This window comes from Schistocerca nitens, chromosome 5 (assembly GCF_023898315.1).
Source record: "Schistocerca nitens isolate TAMUIC-IGC-003100 chromosome 5, iqSchNite1.1, whole genome shotgun sequence".
NCBI classification, from domain to species: Eukaryota; Metazoa; Arthropoda; class Insecta; order Orthoptera; family Acrididae; genus Schistocerca; species Schistocerca nitens.
Window position 1 is genome coordinate 495,853,063 of NC_064618.1, and position 13,948 is coordinate 495,867,010.

At 42.3% G+C, this 13,948-nt stretch overlaps 1 protein-coding gene across 1 annotated transcript in view; it reads left to right on the forward strand.

The window, feature by feature from the left end:
* LOC126259998 (kinesin-like protein KIF18A) overlaps positions 1 to 13,948 on the forward strand; it is a 167,367-nt gene that overhangs the window by 122,826 nt on the left and 30,593 nt on the right. Inside the window, exon 11 of the mRNA XM_049957150.1 lies at positions 7,240 to 8,848. Coding sequence (XP_049813107.1) covers positions 7,240 to 8,848 — 1,609 coding nt within the window. The remainder of the gene's footprint in view (positions 1 to 7,239; positions 8,849 to 13,948) is intronic.

Consider the following 13,948-nt stretch of genomic DNA (forward strand, 5'->3'; position numbering starts at 1 on the left):
GCGGCCTTATTTCCCGTCTCCAATGCTCTGTTTTAAATGCCAGCGTTTTGGGCATACCACCTTAGGGTGTAAAGGCGAAGAGACTTGTGGCAACTGTGGTAAGGCTGCTCATGAAGGAGTTGGTTGCTCGTCTCCAGCCAGATGTATCAATTGCTCTGGCAACCACCCTGTGTGGAGTAGGGACTGCCGAATATTTTTAGAGGAACGCAAAGTCCAGGAAATAAAAACATCCCAGCGTATCCCATATGGTGAGGCCAAGAAGATCTATAAATCGATGCAACCTCTCACATTTGCTACATCTTTTGCATTCCTGGTTCAGAAGCCTACTCCAAAAGTCAATGCCTCAACGCAGACCGAGGTGGTGAGTGTTGGCACTAACACCTGCAGCTGTCAGTGCACTTGCAACGCAGCCAGTGTTTCAGAGCCAGTAGCCCCTACTCGAATGGCAGACAAAGGTACAGTGGCGAACTTGGGCCAGCCCCTGGCACCTCCAACAGCTGAGGCTGTTCCCAAGCCCCGTGCGCCAATTACCACTCCCACATCAGCTCCCCCAAAGCCCACCAAACCACAGAAAGCTCCTGTACAGCAGCAACAGCGGGTCAAATCCCGTGGTAAACCATCTGACCATGCGGATGTTGTTTTACGTGAGGCTTCATCTGACTCTTCCCCAGAGTTGATGGAATACGATGTATGTGTGGGGCAATCATCTCGCCCCACGCCTGCTCCTCCACCTGCTGCGGTCTCCCCGCCTCGTCGGAGAGACAGGATGAAGGTGCTACCCCCATCATAGATGGCTCCCATACTTCAGTGGAACTTGCAAGGGTTCAGGACGCATGTGGAAGAACTTCGTCTACTATCTCAGGATAGACCACTGTGTCTATGTCTCCAGGAGACTTATTTCCATCCATCATACTCCCCTGAGATACAAGGCTATACACTCCACAAAAAGGACGACCTGCGTGGAGAGAGAGCTAGAGGAGGTGTAGGTATTTTCGTCAGGACGGACTACCACTCCTCGCCTCTCTCACTTACGACGACTTTACAGGCCGTCGCTGTGTCCGTGCACGTGCGTCATCCATTGACTGTATGTTCCCTTTACTTGCCCCCACATGATGCACTTGATGAAGCGGCCCTCGCCGACCTTCTTACACAGCTCCCCCAGCCATTCATTATTTGTGGTGATTTTAATGCCCACAATGTGCTCTAGGGCTCCGCAATTACCTGCCCCAGGGGTAGAGCAATTGAGAGGCTTCTCCTGTCATCCTGTGCTTACTTGCTCAATGGAGGACAGAGTACTCATTTCTGCACAGCGACTGGGTCGTTCTCTGCCATTGATCTCTCGCTTTGCTCTCCAGCTCTTGCCGCCAGTGCTCACTGGGAAGTGGTCGCTAACTTGCACAGCAGTGATCATTTCCCAATCTGGATTCACCTGCCAGATGGCGTGGGCCCCGAAAGGAGACCATTGGCCCAATTCGAACACTGTGCGAATGTTGAGGTGTGGGTGGGTCATATTACCAAAACGGTCCACCACGCCGCTGCAGCATACAGTCCACAGGCTACCGGTGGAGTGGAGTGCCGAATGCCGCTCTGCAATCAGGACCAGGCGTGCGGCTCTGCGTCGGTTCAAGTGTCGGCCGACTGCTGAGAATCTTAAAGCTTTTCGGGTGGCGAGGGCAAGATGTTGCCGCATTATTCGTGAGAGCAAGAAGAGGTCATGGCAACAGTTCCTGAACACCATTAATCGTTCCACCAAAAGTTCCATTTTGTGGGAGACCATCAGGAGACTTTCTGGCAGAGGAGGGAGGTGCCCCATAGCTGCTGTAATGAATAACGGCACTCTCCACACGGATCCGTGAGACATTGCCCAGACTATGGCAGCGTATTTTGCGACAGTTACTGCGACAACCAGTCAGGATCCAGGTTTCCAGCGCTATAGAGCCGTTGCTGAGAGATGTAGTCTGGACTTCCAGTCCACCTCTCATGAAGTTTACAACTGCCAATTTTCTATGTGGGAGCTGGAGTCTGCATTGTCTGGAGCTCGTGACACATCTCCTGGTCAAGATAGGATCCATTACAGTATGCTATGGCACCTCACAATACGCAACAAAGAAATCCTCCTCGCACTTTTTAATCCCATTTGGGCGTCGGGTCACTGTCCTGACACGTGGCATGAGGCAGTTTTAATTCCTTTTTTAAAACCTGGGAAAGACCGTTCGAGCCCGAGTTGCTACCGTAATGTTGCCCTCACTAGTTGCATAGGGAAGACCTTGGAGCGGATGGACAACTGCCGCCTTGTCTGGATGTTAGAATCCCGGCAACTCCTTAGTCGCTTTCAGTGTGGTTCAGGTTTCGTTCCACCTTTGATAACCTTGCCCTCCTGGAGGGGGCTATACAACAAGCTTTCCTCCGCCGTCATCACCTTCTAGGTGTATTTTTCGACATTGAGAAGGCCTACGATACCACTTGGAGGTGTCTCATCCTGGAGCAACTTCATGAATGGGGTTTTTGTGGTTGTCTTCCTCTTTTTATTCAGTCTTTCCTCTCGCCACGATATTTTAGATACCGAATTGGTGACGTCCTGTCTGATCGCTTTGAGCAGGAGAACGGTGTCCCTCAGGGTAGCGTTTTAAGTGTGACACTCTTTGCCATCGCTATTAATAGCATTACATCCATAGTGAAAAGTCCTGTCCAGTGTTCCTTGTTTGTGGATGATTTCTTTGTTTTGCTCGTCTTCAAGCCTTGCAATGACAACGCGTCAGTTGCAACTTACTATTAGACGTTTGGATGACTGGGCGCAGACGAATGGTTTTAAGTTTTCCACCGAGAAGTCTGTATGTGTTCTTTTTAACCGTTCTCGTTCAATTTTAACCTTTCCTGAGTTGTTACTTTTAAAGAAACGGTGAGATTTCTGGGGCTCATTTTTGACTCGAAGCTCACGTGGTTACCTCATCTGTATGACCTGAAACGGCGGTCACTTAAGGCTTTAAGTATTTTAAAATGTCTTAGCCACAGTACATGGGGAGCTGACAGGACTTGTCTGCTCCAGTTTTACAGGGCGTTTGTGCGATCTCGGCTCGATTATGGGTGCACGGTGTATGGGTCTGCGAGGCCTTCTTACTTAAAGATGTTGGACATTGTGCACAATGAAGGGCTTCGGTTGGCCACTGGGGCATTCCGAACTAGCCCCATACCAAGCGTCTGTGCAGAGGCTGGTGAACTGCCACTTCATATGCGGCGACGGCTACTTATGGTCCGCCAGGCGTATAAAACTGTCCGCACCATACACACCTGCATACCATACCGTTGCTCAGCCTCCTCTAGCGCGGTTATTTCATAACCGGCAACGTGCAACGCAGCCCTATGGGATTCGCGCACAGGATTGCCTCGCTTTGATGTCTATGGCTGGTCTTCGTGTTTTACGTCGCGGTTGGAGCAGATCTCCACCTTGGCTCCTCCGGCGACCCAAACTTATTTTAGATTTGACTCATTTTAAGAAAGATGGCACACCAGATTTTACATTCCAGTCTCTGTTTTTTAACATTTTAGATGTGCATCACGGTTTCACTGTCGTTTACACTGATGGCTCCAAACAGGAGAATTTCCTTGGGTGTTCTGTGGTGTTCCCTGATCATGTTACCCGGATTCGCCTCCCTGCTGTATATACCGTTTTCGCAGCGGAGCTCCATGTGATCCTGAAGGCACTGGAGCAGATGCATCATGTTAGGGGCGATCGGTTTCTTCTCTGCTCCGATTCTCTTAGTGCCTTACAATCACTGCAGAACCTATACCCGACCGAGCAGATGGTCCAGCTGATATATGACCAACTGTACTTGCTCCAACGGCGGGGTAAAGAGGTATCCTTCTGCTGGGTGCCTGGTCATGGCGGAATATGGGGCAATGAACAGGCCGATCGGGCTGCCAAGGAGGCCTGCAGAGAGCAGGATGTGGTCCAGTGTCCTATCCCCTTGCAGTCAGTCATCGCTGCACTCCACAGGAAGTGCATGGAGTTGTGGGAGGACGAATGGCTGGCGGTGACGGCCAATAAGTTTTGTGATGTGTCTGGACTCTGGCCTAAACTTTTAGGCTGGAGGTTTTAGTGTATTGCAGAGTGGCTGACTCCTCCCCTTTTTTCCTTGCGGTCAGCCAGCCACTTCCATCTGCTACATTGTTTTAGCTCCCTCTATCATTTTCTTCCTGTGTTGTCCATGTTTTACTGCTGACGCCCTGCTTCATCCCACGCTTCGGTGTGGGTGAGCACATATTTTTCAATGATTGTTCCCTGTGTTTTATGTTCCGTTTTATATAAATGTTCTGAGTTTTCTTCTTGACACCCGTCTCACTAAGTTACTGAACGGGCGCTGAAGACCTTGCTGTCATGCGCCCAAAAACCCCTCTACTACTTCTACTACTTGGAGGCCTTCACAGATTGAAATTACCCTCCCAACCCTATACAGAAACAGATCTCTCTTGCCTTATTTCTACAATCACTAACACCTCTGAAAAACTGGACATCCAGCCACAAAGGAGAATTTCCTTTGTGACTCAGTACCACCCACCACTGGAGCAAATGAATCATATCCTCTGCCAGGATTTTGACTACCTCTTGCCATACCATGAAATGAGGAATGTCCTACCCACTATCCTCCTAACCCCTGCCAAAGTAGTATTCCACTGCCCACCAAACCTATACATTATCATCTTCCATACCTATTCTGTCCCTACTGCGAACCACTTGCATCATCACTTGTTTCCCTTCAATAGACCTAGATGCAAGACCTGCCCCATACACCCATTACCACTACATACTCCAATCCAGTCACAAGCATCACATATGCCATCAAAGGCAGCTGTGTTCTAAAAGCTAAGCTGCTACCAGTGTGCGTGCTGTATTCTATGTGGGGATGACAACCAAAAAGCTATGTGTCGACATGAATGGCCAGTGACAAACTGTAGGCAAGAAACAGCTGGACCATCCAGTTGCTGAGCACACGACCCAACAAAACATTTTTCATTTCATTGACTGCTTCACATCCTGTGGCATCTGGATGATTCTTCCTACCGACACCAGTCTTTCTGAATTGCACTGGTGGGAACTCTCCCTGCAATATATCCTACATTCCTGTAACCCCCCGGGCCTCAATCTTAGTCATTGTCCTTCAACTACTTATACCCTTTCCTGTTCCCGCTCTAGCATGACACAGCCTTCATTCTACCAACACATCCACAGTCGTTTTACTTCTCTCCTTTATCCTGTGTGAGAGTGTGTCTTTCTTTCCTTCAAAATAAGGTCTTTTGGCCAAAATTTTGCTTGCTTAGCAGTGTTTTTGTTTCGACTGTCTAAGATTCAACATATTCACTTTATGGCGAATAGCAGTCTGTCCTTTCCATAACAATGTCTTTAGTCTATCCCTAGCTTTACATTGTTCAATTTTGTCTCTACTGTAGTTCTTCAGGTTAACCTGTACATCCAAAAAGAAACAAGCAGGGCAGTTTAGTGTATATATGTAACATTGGGCATGGTATTATTATGCTCATGGCTTAACATAATCGTTAAAATTAAACTGTCATCCATTGAATAAAAACTTTACTTGCAGTATGTTAAATCACATTACCATGGGTGGGAAGTGTGTGTGTGTGTGTGTGTGTGTGTGTGTTGTTAAAGTGATAAATGTTGTTGGTTCATCAGATTATTTTTATTTGTACGTGTCAGGCATGTTACTCTTTTTTACTGCTTGAGAGCTGTTCCATACTGCTGCAGCATATTTAAGATCTCAAATACGACATCTGTAATGTCTTGGCAGTCATTATCTGTTTTTCTCTTTTTTTGAAAAGGAGAAAATACCCTTAGAGTACAAAAAGAAAGTTGCTCCTACTACAGATGTAAAATCCATATCATAAACTGAATTGGAGAAATATGTCAGTCTCTCTTAATTTTGGAGTTCTGCATTTTCGTTTCTGGAGGCAGATAAAAATGGAAACATTTTAAAATTCAATCAAGGAAGGAAAGAAAAAGGCAGTAGACTTTAGAGACATTAAGTAAAAACGGCGTCAGTATATAAAATAGAGCTGGCATAAAAGAAAATATATTATTTGCATTTTCTGTTGATCATATTTGTGATGCAGGTTTATTTTCTCACTAAGCTTCTGAGTGTATATTGACCACTTAGAACAGATCCGACCTCCAATACTGCACATTTGTTGACTTAGTCTGGGGGTCTTTTGATTATTTATTCACTTTGACTCTTTACTTCATTTTCCTTGTTTTAAACTTTTGTGTCTATAAAAAGCAAAGACTGAAATTTAAAATTTACAGTACAAGACTGAAGAGTGCTTATTTAAGTGTTACAAAGGCAAAATTCAGTGTATGGTAGACTCATAAAGGGGAAAGATGGGCACACTTAAATTATCAGAATTTTCATGCAGTTTATTTTCTGATAGAACAGCCCAAAATGTTTTGGAAGCTTTTTTCTCAGTCTGTGTTTTAACTTCATTTCGTCTGTTTACAGAACTGTCCAAATACTCTTTCTCCCATTTAATTTTTTTCTAGAAAAGAATGACGCATTGCATCTAAAAAAAACCTTTACTGTGGTAAAATTACAAGAAACACAAAAAATAAAATGAGTGTAGTCAGTTCTGTGTACTAAAACTATTTAATTTGGAAAATGAAATTAAAGTTAATAATTGTTTCATTTAAATTTACTTTTAATTAAGTGTTACAGTATCTAACTTAGTCTTATGGGTTTTAATTTGAAGCTAGCATATTTGACGAGTTGGTGAGAATTTCATTTGCATGTGTCCACACTACTTCTTTAATGCCATCAGTTACAGTATACTTTAAATTCCAATGTAATACAGGCGTCCTGTTTTCCTCTGCTAAGTTAAGTTTAGCTGCGGTGTATAAAAAAAGATTTCTACCCTCCATGTAGTGGAAAAGTTGAATTGCAGACAGGCACAACTAAAGGACTGCTAAACAAGTAAGGTTTCAGCCTTCTTCTGAATTAGACCACATATACACACATGCATTCACACAAATGCAACTCGCACACAACACACCTGCCAAGGCCAGACTGTGTGTGTGTGTGTGTGTGTGTGTGTGTGTGTGTGTGTGTGTGTGTGTGTGTGTTGTATAATTCAGGAGGCAGCCAAAATCTTACTTGTTTAGCAGTCCTTTTGTTGTGCCTTTCTGTGACTCAACTTATGTTTTATCACTGAATTAATAAAATGATTTGTGTGTTACAGCAAGCTGTCCGCATGATGGTAGGAATTAAGGGTATAACATGGGAAGATTCACAAAATGATCACCTAATGGATTTAAAGGAAATTATGAGGCTTTCTGCAGCTTTACAAGAAGGAATTGCTTGTGTTAACGCACCTGTAGTCAGTGAAAGTAGTTTACTCCGGGATGTGAACAGGAAGGATTCATCTGGTTTAATTTCTGAAGACTCAGAACAACAGTCAGGAAGATTTAATTTGTCATTAAATTGTAATGAAGTAAGTTCAGAAAGGGCAATGGAAGAAGGCTGTACCACAACTTCTCCTTTTAATGACGAAATTTTTTCACTTAAAAATGGCTCACCAGAATGCTCTCTGTACTACACAGATGAGATGGGAATTACAGTAAGAACAAAATTTTCCAAAGACACAAGGAGAATTCTATGCTCTGATGACACAGAGGAAACTGGAACACATTCTTACGAAGCAGAAGAGGTAGTTTTGAAATGTGAAGCTGAAAAGATATGCTCTGCATTACTAGAAACTGAATCAGAGTGCCATAGTCCCAAGGTTCTCTCAGAAAAAGATCTTAATAATACATTCTCATGCAAGACAAGGACTACTAACGTAACTAATTCAGCACTCTGTAAAATTCAGGATGAAGAGCATCAGACACAAGAAAGGGAGATGAATATGTTGACACCAGTTTTTAAATGTGATCCTGAGGAAATGCATGCCAAGAGCCACATCTTACAGGTTGCCTCAGAGCCAGATCTTAATGCAACATTTTCACGCAAAATAGAAACTAAGATTGACTGTGGTGATTCAGTAACTGGTGATGCTGCGTTCACTTCACCACATGACTCTAAAGGACAACCTGAGATGCGCATATTGCAATGTCTCCCTGAATCAGATCTTAACAATACATTCTCATGTGAGATGAGAACTACTAAAATAACTAATTCAGCGCTGTGTAAAACTTGGGATGAAGCACATCAGACACAAGAAAGGAAGATGAAATTGTTGACACCAGTTTTTAAATGTGATTCTGAGGAAGCGCATGCCAAGAGCCACACCTTACAGGTTGCCTCAGAGCCAGATCTTAATGCAACGTTTTCACACAAAATAGAAACTAAGATTGACTGTGGTGATTCAGTAACTGGTGATGCTGCATTCACTTCACCACATGACTCTGAAAGACAACAACCTGAGGGCCACATATTGCAATGTGTCCCTGAATCGGATCTTAACAATACATTCTCATGTGAGACACGAAGTCAGGTTGCATCTAGTAATCCAGCCACCTGTGCCGGTCCTTTGTCGTCAAAGAAAGAAGAAAAAGAATTTTGTTTCTTGAGACCAGTTGGTGTTAAATGTGTTAGGAAAGTGCAACCTACAAGTCATATTTCAACTTTAGACTCTACCTTCCGCCTGCTCAGGGATGTTGACGCTTCGAGAAAACCACCTGTACAGAAATTATCTCCGGATTCATCTTTCGTAATAAAAAGAACTACAGGAAAGTGTAAAGATGTTATTAACAAAACTTTCCTACAACACAAGAAGGTTCTGTCACCTGCAACTCCAGGGAAAAGGAATATTCTCTCTAATCGAAACACCACAGATACATTACAAAAAGGTAAGTTATTTTCTGTTAAATAATAAAAGGTTAGTAACTGAATTATCTCTATCTAATAGAAGCGGGGAGGGGGATTGCCATAACTCAATGGGTAGTTTTGGTATTGCACATTCCCATTTAAGTATGTTGTTGTTTAGATTCAGATTTGATGTTTTCATGAACTTTTTAACAGCTGCCCGTGTAATTTAAACTTTCTTCTCAAACTGTGCCAGAGCAGCTTTGCTGGGCCTTGGTACTGCTGCAGTTGTGCCTATGCTGGAATGTGGTGAACTTTACCATTCTTTTAAATTTGTTTAAGGTGTACAATGTTGTTCTTTTAATAAATGCTTGTATTGCACCTCATTGCACAATCACTTATTGTATTAAAACATTGCTCATACCTACAGTTTGAGATAGTTCTTCCAGTTAATGACATTTTGACATTTCTCTCTACCTCTTCTGTTCTGCCATGTTATCACTCAGCACTGTCGCAGTGCATGCATTTTCTCCGTGGTGCACTGCACTACTCCAAACAAGGATGCCAACTCACAAAGGTTACACAAACCCCATGCAAGTACTGAAACTTGTGGTAATACTGCAGTTGCTGTCCTAACTTATAGACCATCTGTTCAAGCTTTCTGTACAACACATACAACAAGAATTCACAGCTAGCTTTCCATTCTTATCTACTAAACCATTACATGGCTTCAGTGTTCTCGAGCATCATTTGTTGGCTAGGTAGGAGTAGGGTTACAAATCATTGTGTCGGTGTGGTTTGTTACACCATAGTATTAATGTTTGTTATTGTTACTGTCATAGTCAATATTAGTAATGACGTAAAAGCATAGATGGTTGTGAGGAAGGGAGTACAGGTTGCAGATCCATATACCTGTGCTGATTCAAACAGAAAGTAGGACAAGCTAAACTGCATTAGTGAGTAATTTTAGATGATTGAATGTGAGAATTTACTTATTGCAGACAGTTTGTGTCATTAGGTATTACAAAATATTAATTAAGCTGTTGTGAAACTGACAGATACAAACATGCTTGTTGATGGCAACAGTCAGCAATAGTGTATCATTTTTGTTTTTGGCAAGGAAATGTCAAAATAGTAACGAGATTGGCGACTATTGTAGTAATAACAGTGACAGTGATGGTGGCTGATATGTATCCCTACATGTTCCCAAAACCCCATATAATCATTTTTCTTTGCTTTTTATTGGAGATTGTAAGTTTTCTACTAGTTTGCAAATGACCTGGTTCAAGTTCAGTTTTGTACTAAATTGTCTCCAATGAACCATGGGCCTTGTTGAGTAGGGAGGCCTGTACGCCTCAGCGATATGGATAGTGCAACCACAATGGTGCGGTATCTGTGAAGAGACCTACATATGGTGCCTGAAGAGGGGCAGCAGCCTTTCTGTCAGTTGCAGGGTCATAGTTTGGATGACTGACTCCTCTGGCCTTGTAGCATAACCTTATGGTGCTAGTATTGTGAATGGCTGAAAACTACTGCAATTATTTTTCATGAGGAAATTCAGCTCCTTCTGTATGTTTAATATTAAGTTATGATGGCATCCTCTTGGGGTAAAATATTCCAAAGCAAAAAGAGTTCCTTATATGGATCACAAAGTGGGAACCACTAAGGGGGATGTGGTCATAAGTAAAAACAAAATTGGCATTATCTGGGTTGGGTTTGAAATGTTTGATCCTTTAATTTGGTAGGTAGGTTAGAGAATTTAAAAAGAGAAATGGGCAGGTTGAATTAGATGTAGTGGGAATTAGTGTAGTGAAGTGTAGCAACAGGAAGAAAAATACATCTGGTCAGGACAGTACATGGTTATTAACACACAGTCAAATAGATGTGATGCAGCACTAGGTTGATAATGAATAAGAAGGTAAGAATGTGGGTAAGCTACTATGAATACCACAGCAAATGCGTTACTGTAGCCAAGTTACTGACAAAACCAGCACCCACAGTCGCCACCTAGCTCTGCGTATGAAGAGACTGAAAGAATCCATGATGAGATGAAAGAAATTAGATAGATAAAGCAGAAGAAAATTTAATTGATTGGGGACTGTAACATGGTAGTAGAAAAAAGAAGAGGAGGAAAAGCAGTCAGAGAACATGGACTGAGTGAGAGAAAGGAACAAAAGAGGAAGCCAGCTGTAGAATTCTGCACAGCGCGCAAGTTAATTATTGCTAACACTTGGTTTAAGGATTGTGCAAGATGGTTGTATACATGCAGGAGACAGGAAGATTTCATGTTGTCGTCGGCGGCGGCGGCATCGTCTTCAGTCCAAAGACTGGTTTGATGCAGCTCTCCATGCTACTCTATCCTGTGCAAGCCTCTTCCTTTCCAAATACTTACTGCAGCCTACGTCCTTCTGAATCTGCTTAGTGTATTCATCTCTTTGTCTCCCTCTACAGTTTTTACCCTCCATGCTGCCCTCCAGTACTAAAGTGGTGCTCCCTTGATGCCTCAGAATGCGTCCTACCAACCGATCCCTTCTTCTAGACAAGTTGTGCCACAAATTCCTCCTCTCCCCAATTCTATTCAGTGCCTTCTCATTAGTTACGTGATCTATCCATCTAATCTTCAGCATTCTTCTGTAGCACCACATTTTGAAAGCCTCTATTCTCTTCTTGTCTAAACTTTTTCTCATCCATGTTTCACTTCCATTCATGGCTACAATCCATGCAAATACTTTGAGAAAAGACTTCCTGGCACTTAAATCTATACTTTATGTTAACAAATCGCTCTTTTTTAGAAATGCTTTCCTAGACATTTCCAGTCTACATTTTATATCCTCTCTGCTTCGACCATCATCAGTTATTTTGCTGCCCAAATAGCAAAACTCCTTTACTACTTTAAGTGTCTCATTCCCTAATGTAATTCCCTCAGCATCACCATATTTAATTCGACTACATTCCATTATCCTTGTTTTTCTTTTGTCGATGTTCATCTTACGTTCTGCTCTTCCAGGTCCTTTGCTGTCTCTGACAGTTGCAATGTCATCGGCAAACCTCAAAGTTTTTATTTCTTCTCCAAGGATTTTAATTCCTACTCCAAATTTTTCTTCAGTTTCCTTCACTGCTTGCTCAGTATACAGATTGAATAACATTGGGGATAGGCTACAACCCTGTCTCACTCCCTTCTCAACCACTGCTTCCTTTTCGTGCCCCTCAACTGTTAAAACTGCCATCTGGTTTCTGTACATATTGTAAATAGCCTCTCACTCCCTGTATTTTACCCCTGCCATATTCAGAATTTGAAAGAGAGTATTCCAGTCAACATTGTCAGTAGCTTTCTCTAAGTCTACAAATCCTAGAAACATAGATTTGCCTTTCCTTAACCAGTCTTCTAAGGTAAGTCATGTGGTCAGTATTGCTTCGCGTCTTCCAACATGTCTAGGGGAATCCAAACCGAGGTCGGCTTCTACCAGTTTTCACATTCGTCTGTAAAGAATACGTGTTAGTATTTTGCAACTGTGACTTTCTAAGCTGGTAGTTCAGTAATTTTCACACTTGTCAGCACCTTCTTTCTTTGGGATTGGAATTATTATAGTCCAAGGGTATTTCGACTGTCTTGCTAACCAGATGGAAGAGTTTTGTGATGCTGGCTCTCTCAAGATTATCAGTAGTTCTAATGGAATGTTGTCTACTCCCGGGGCCTTATTTTGACGTAGATCTTTCAGTGCTCTATCAAATTCTTCAAGCAGTATCATATCTTCCATTTCATCTTCATCTATGTCCTCTTCTACTTCCATAATATTGCCCTCAAGTACATCATGCTTATATAGATCCTCTATATACTCCTTCCAGCTTTCTGCTTTCCCTTCCTTGTTTAGGACTGGTTTTCCATCTGAGCTCTTGATATTCATACAGGTTGTTCTCTTTTCTCCAAAGATCTCTTCAATTTTCCTGTAGGCAGTATCTATCTTGTCCCCTAGTGATACATGCATCTACATCCTTACATTTGTCCTCGAGCCGCCCATTCTTAGCCTTTTACACTTCCTGTTGACCCATGTTTGAGACATTTGTATTCCTTTTCGCCTGCTGTGTTTACTGCATTTTTATAGTTTCTCCTTTCATCAGTTAAGTTCAATATATCTTCTGTTACTGATGGATTTCTAATAGCCTTCGTCTTTTCACCTACTTGATCCTCTGCTGCCTTCCCTATTTCATCTCTAAGCTACCCATTCTTCCTCTACTGTGTCTTTCTACTATCTTCTACTGTATCTTCTTCTGTCTCTCTTCCTTGTTTTTGTCTATCGTTCCCTAATGTTCTCCCTGAAACTCTGTGCAGCCTCTGGTTCTTTCAGTTTATCCAGGTCCCATTTCCATAAATTCCTACCTTTTTGCAGTTTCTTCAGTTTTAGTCCACAGTTCATAACCAATAGATTGTGGTCAGAGTCCACATCTGCCCCTGGAAATGTTTTACAATAGAATACAAATGGTAGCTTTGTGGCTTTGAGAGATGAAGTAGGGAAGACAGAAGAGAATCACTTAGGTAAACATACAAGTCAAAGTAGAAATCCCTACATAACAAAGGTGATATTGAATTTAATTGAAGACAGGAGAAAATACAAAAATGAAGCAAATGAAAGGAATACAGATCTCTAAAAAATGAAATTGGCAGAAAGTAGAAAATGATAGCTAGGAAAGGCTATAGGACAAATACACAGGATTAGATACTTGCATAACTAGGGAAAGAAAATTAGAGATGTTTGGAGAGAGGAAAAAAATTGTATGAATATTTAGAGCTCAGATGGAAAGCTGTTACTAAACAAAGAAGGAAAAGGTTGAAGGAACATGTAGAGTGTCTATATTAGGGAAACAAAGTTGAAGTTAATGTTATAGAAAGAGGGGATGAAGTATATAACGAGAAGAGGGAGATAAAGTATCGCAAGAAGAATTCGGCAGAGCACTGGGGGACCTAAGTGTAAACTAGGCTCCCATAGTATAGACATCAGTCCCTCTGAATTATGGAGACCCTTGGGAGAGCCAGCCATTACAAAATTATTCCACATGGTGTGCAAGTTATATCAAACAGGTGAAACACTCTTGGACTTAAAGAAGAATGTAATAATTCCTTTTCCAAAGAAGACAGTTAATGATTG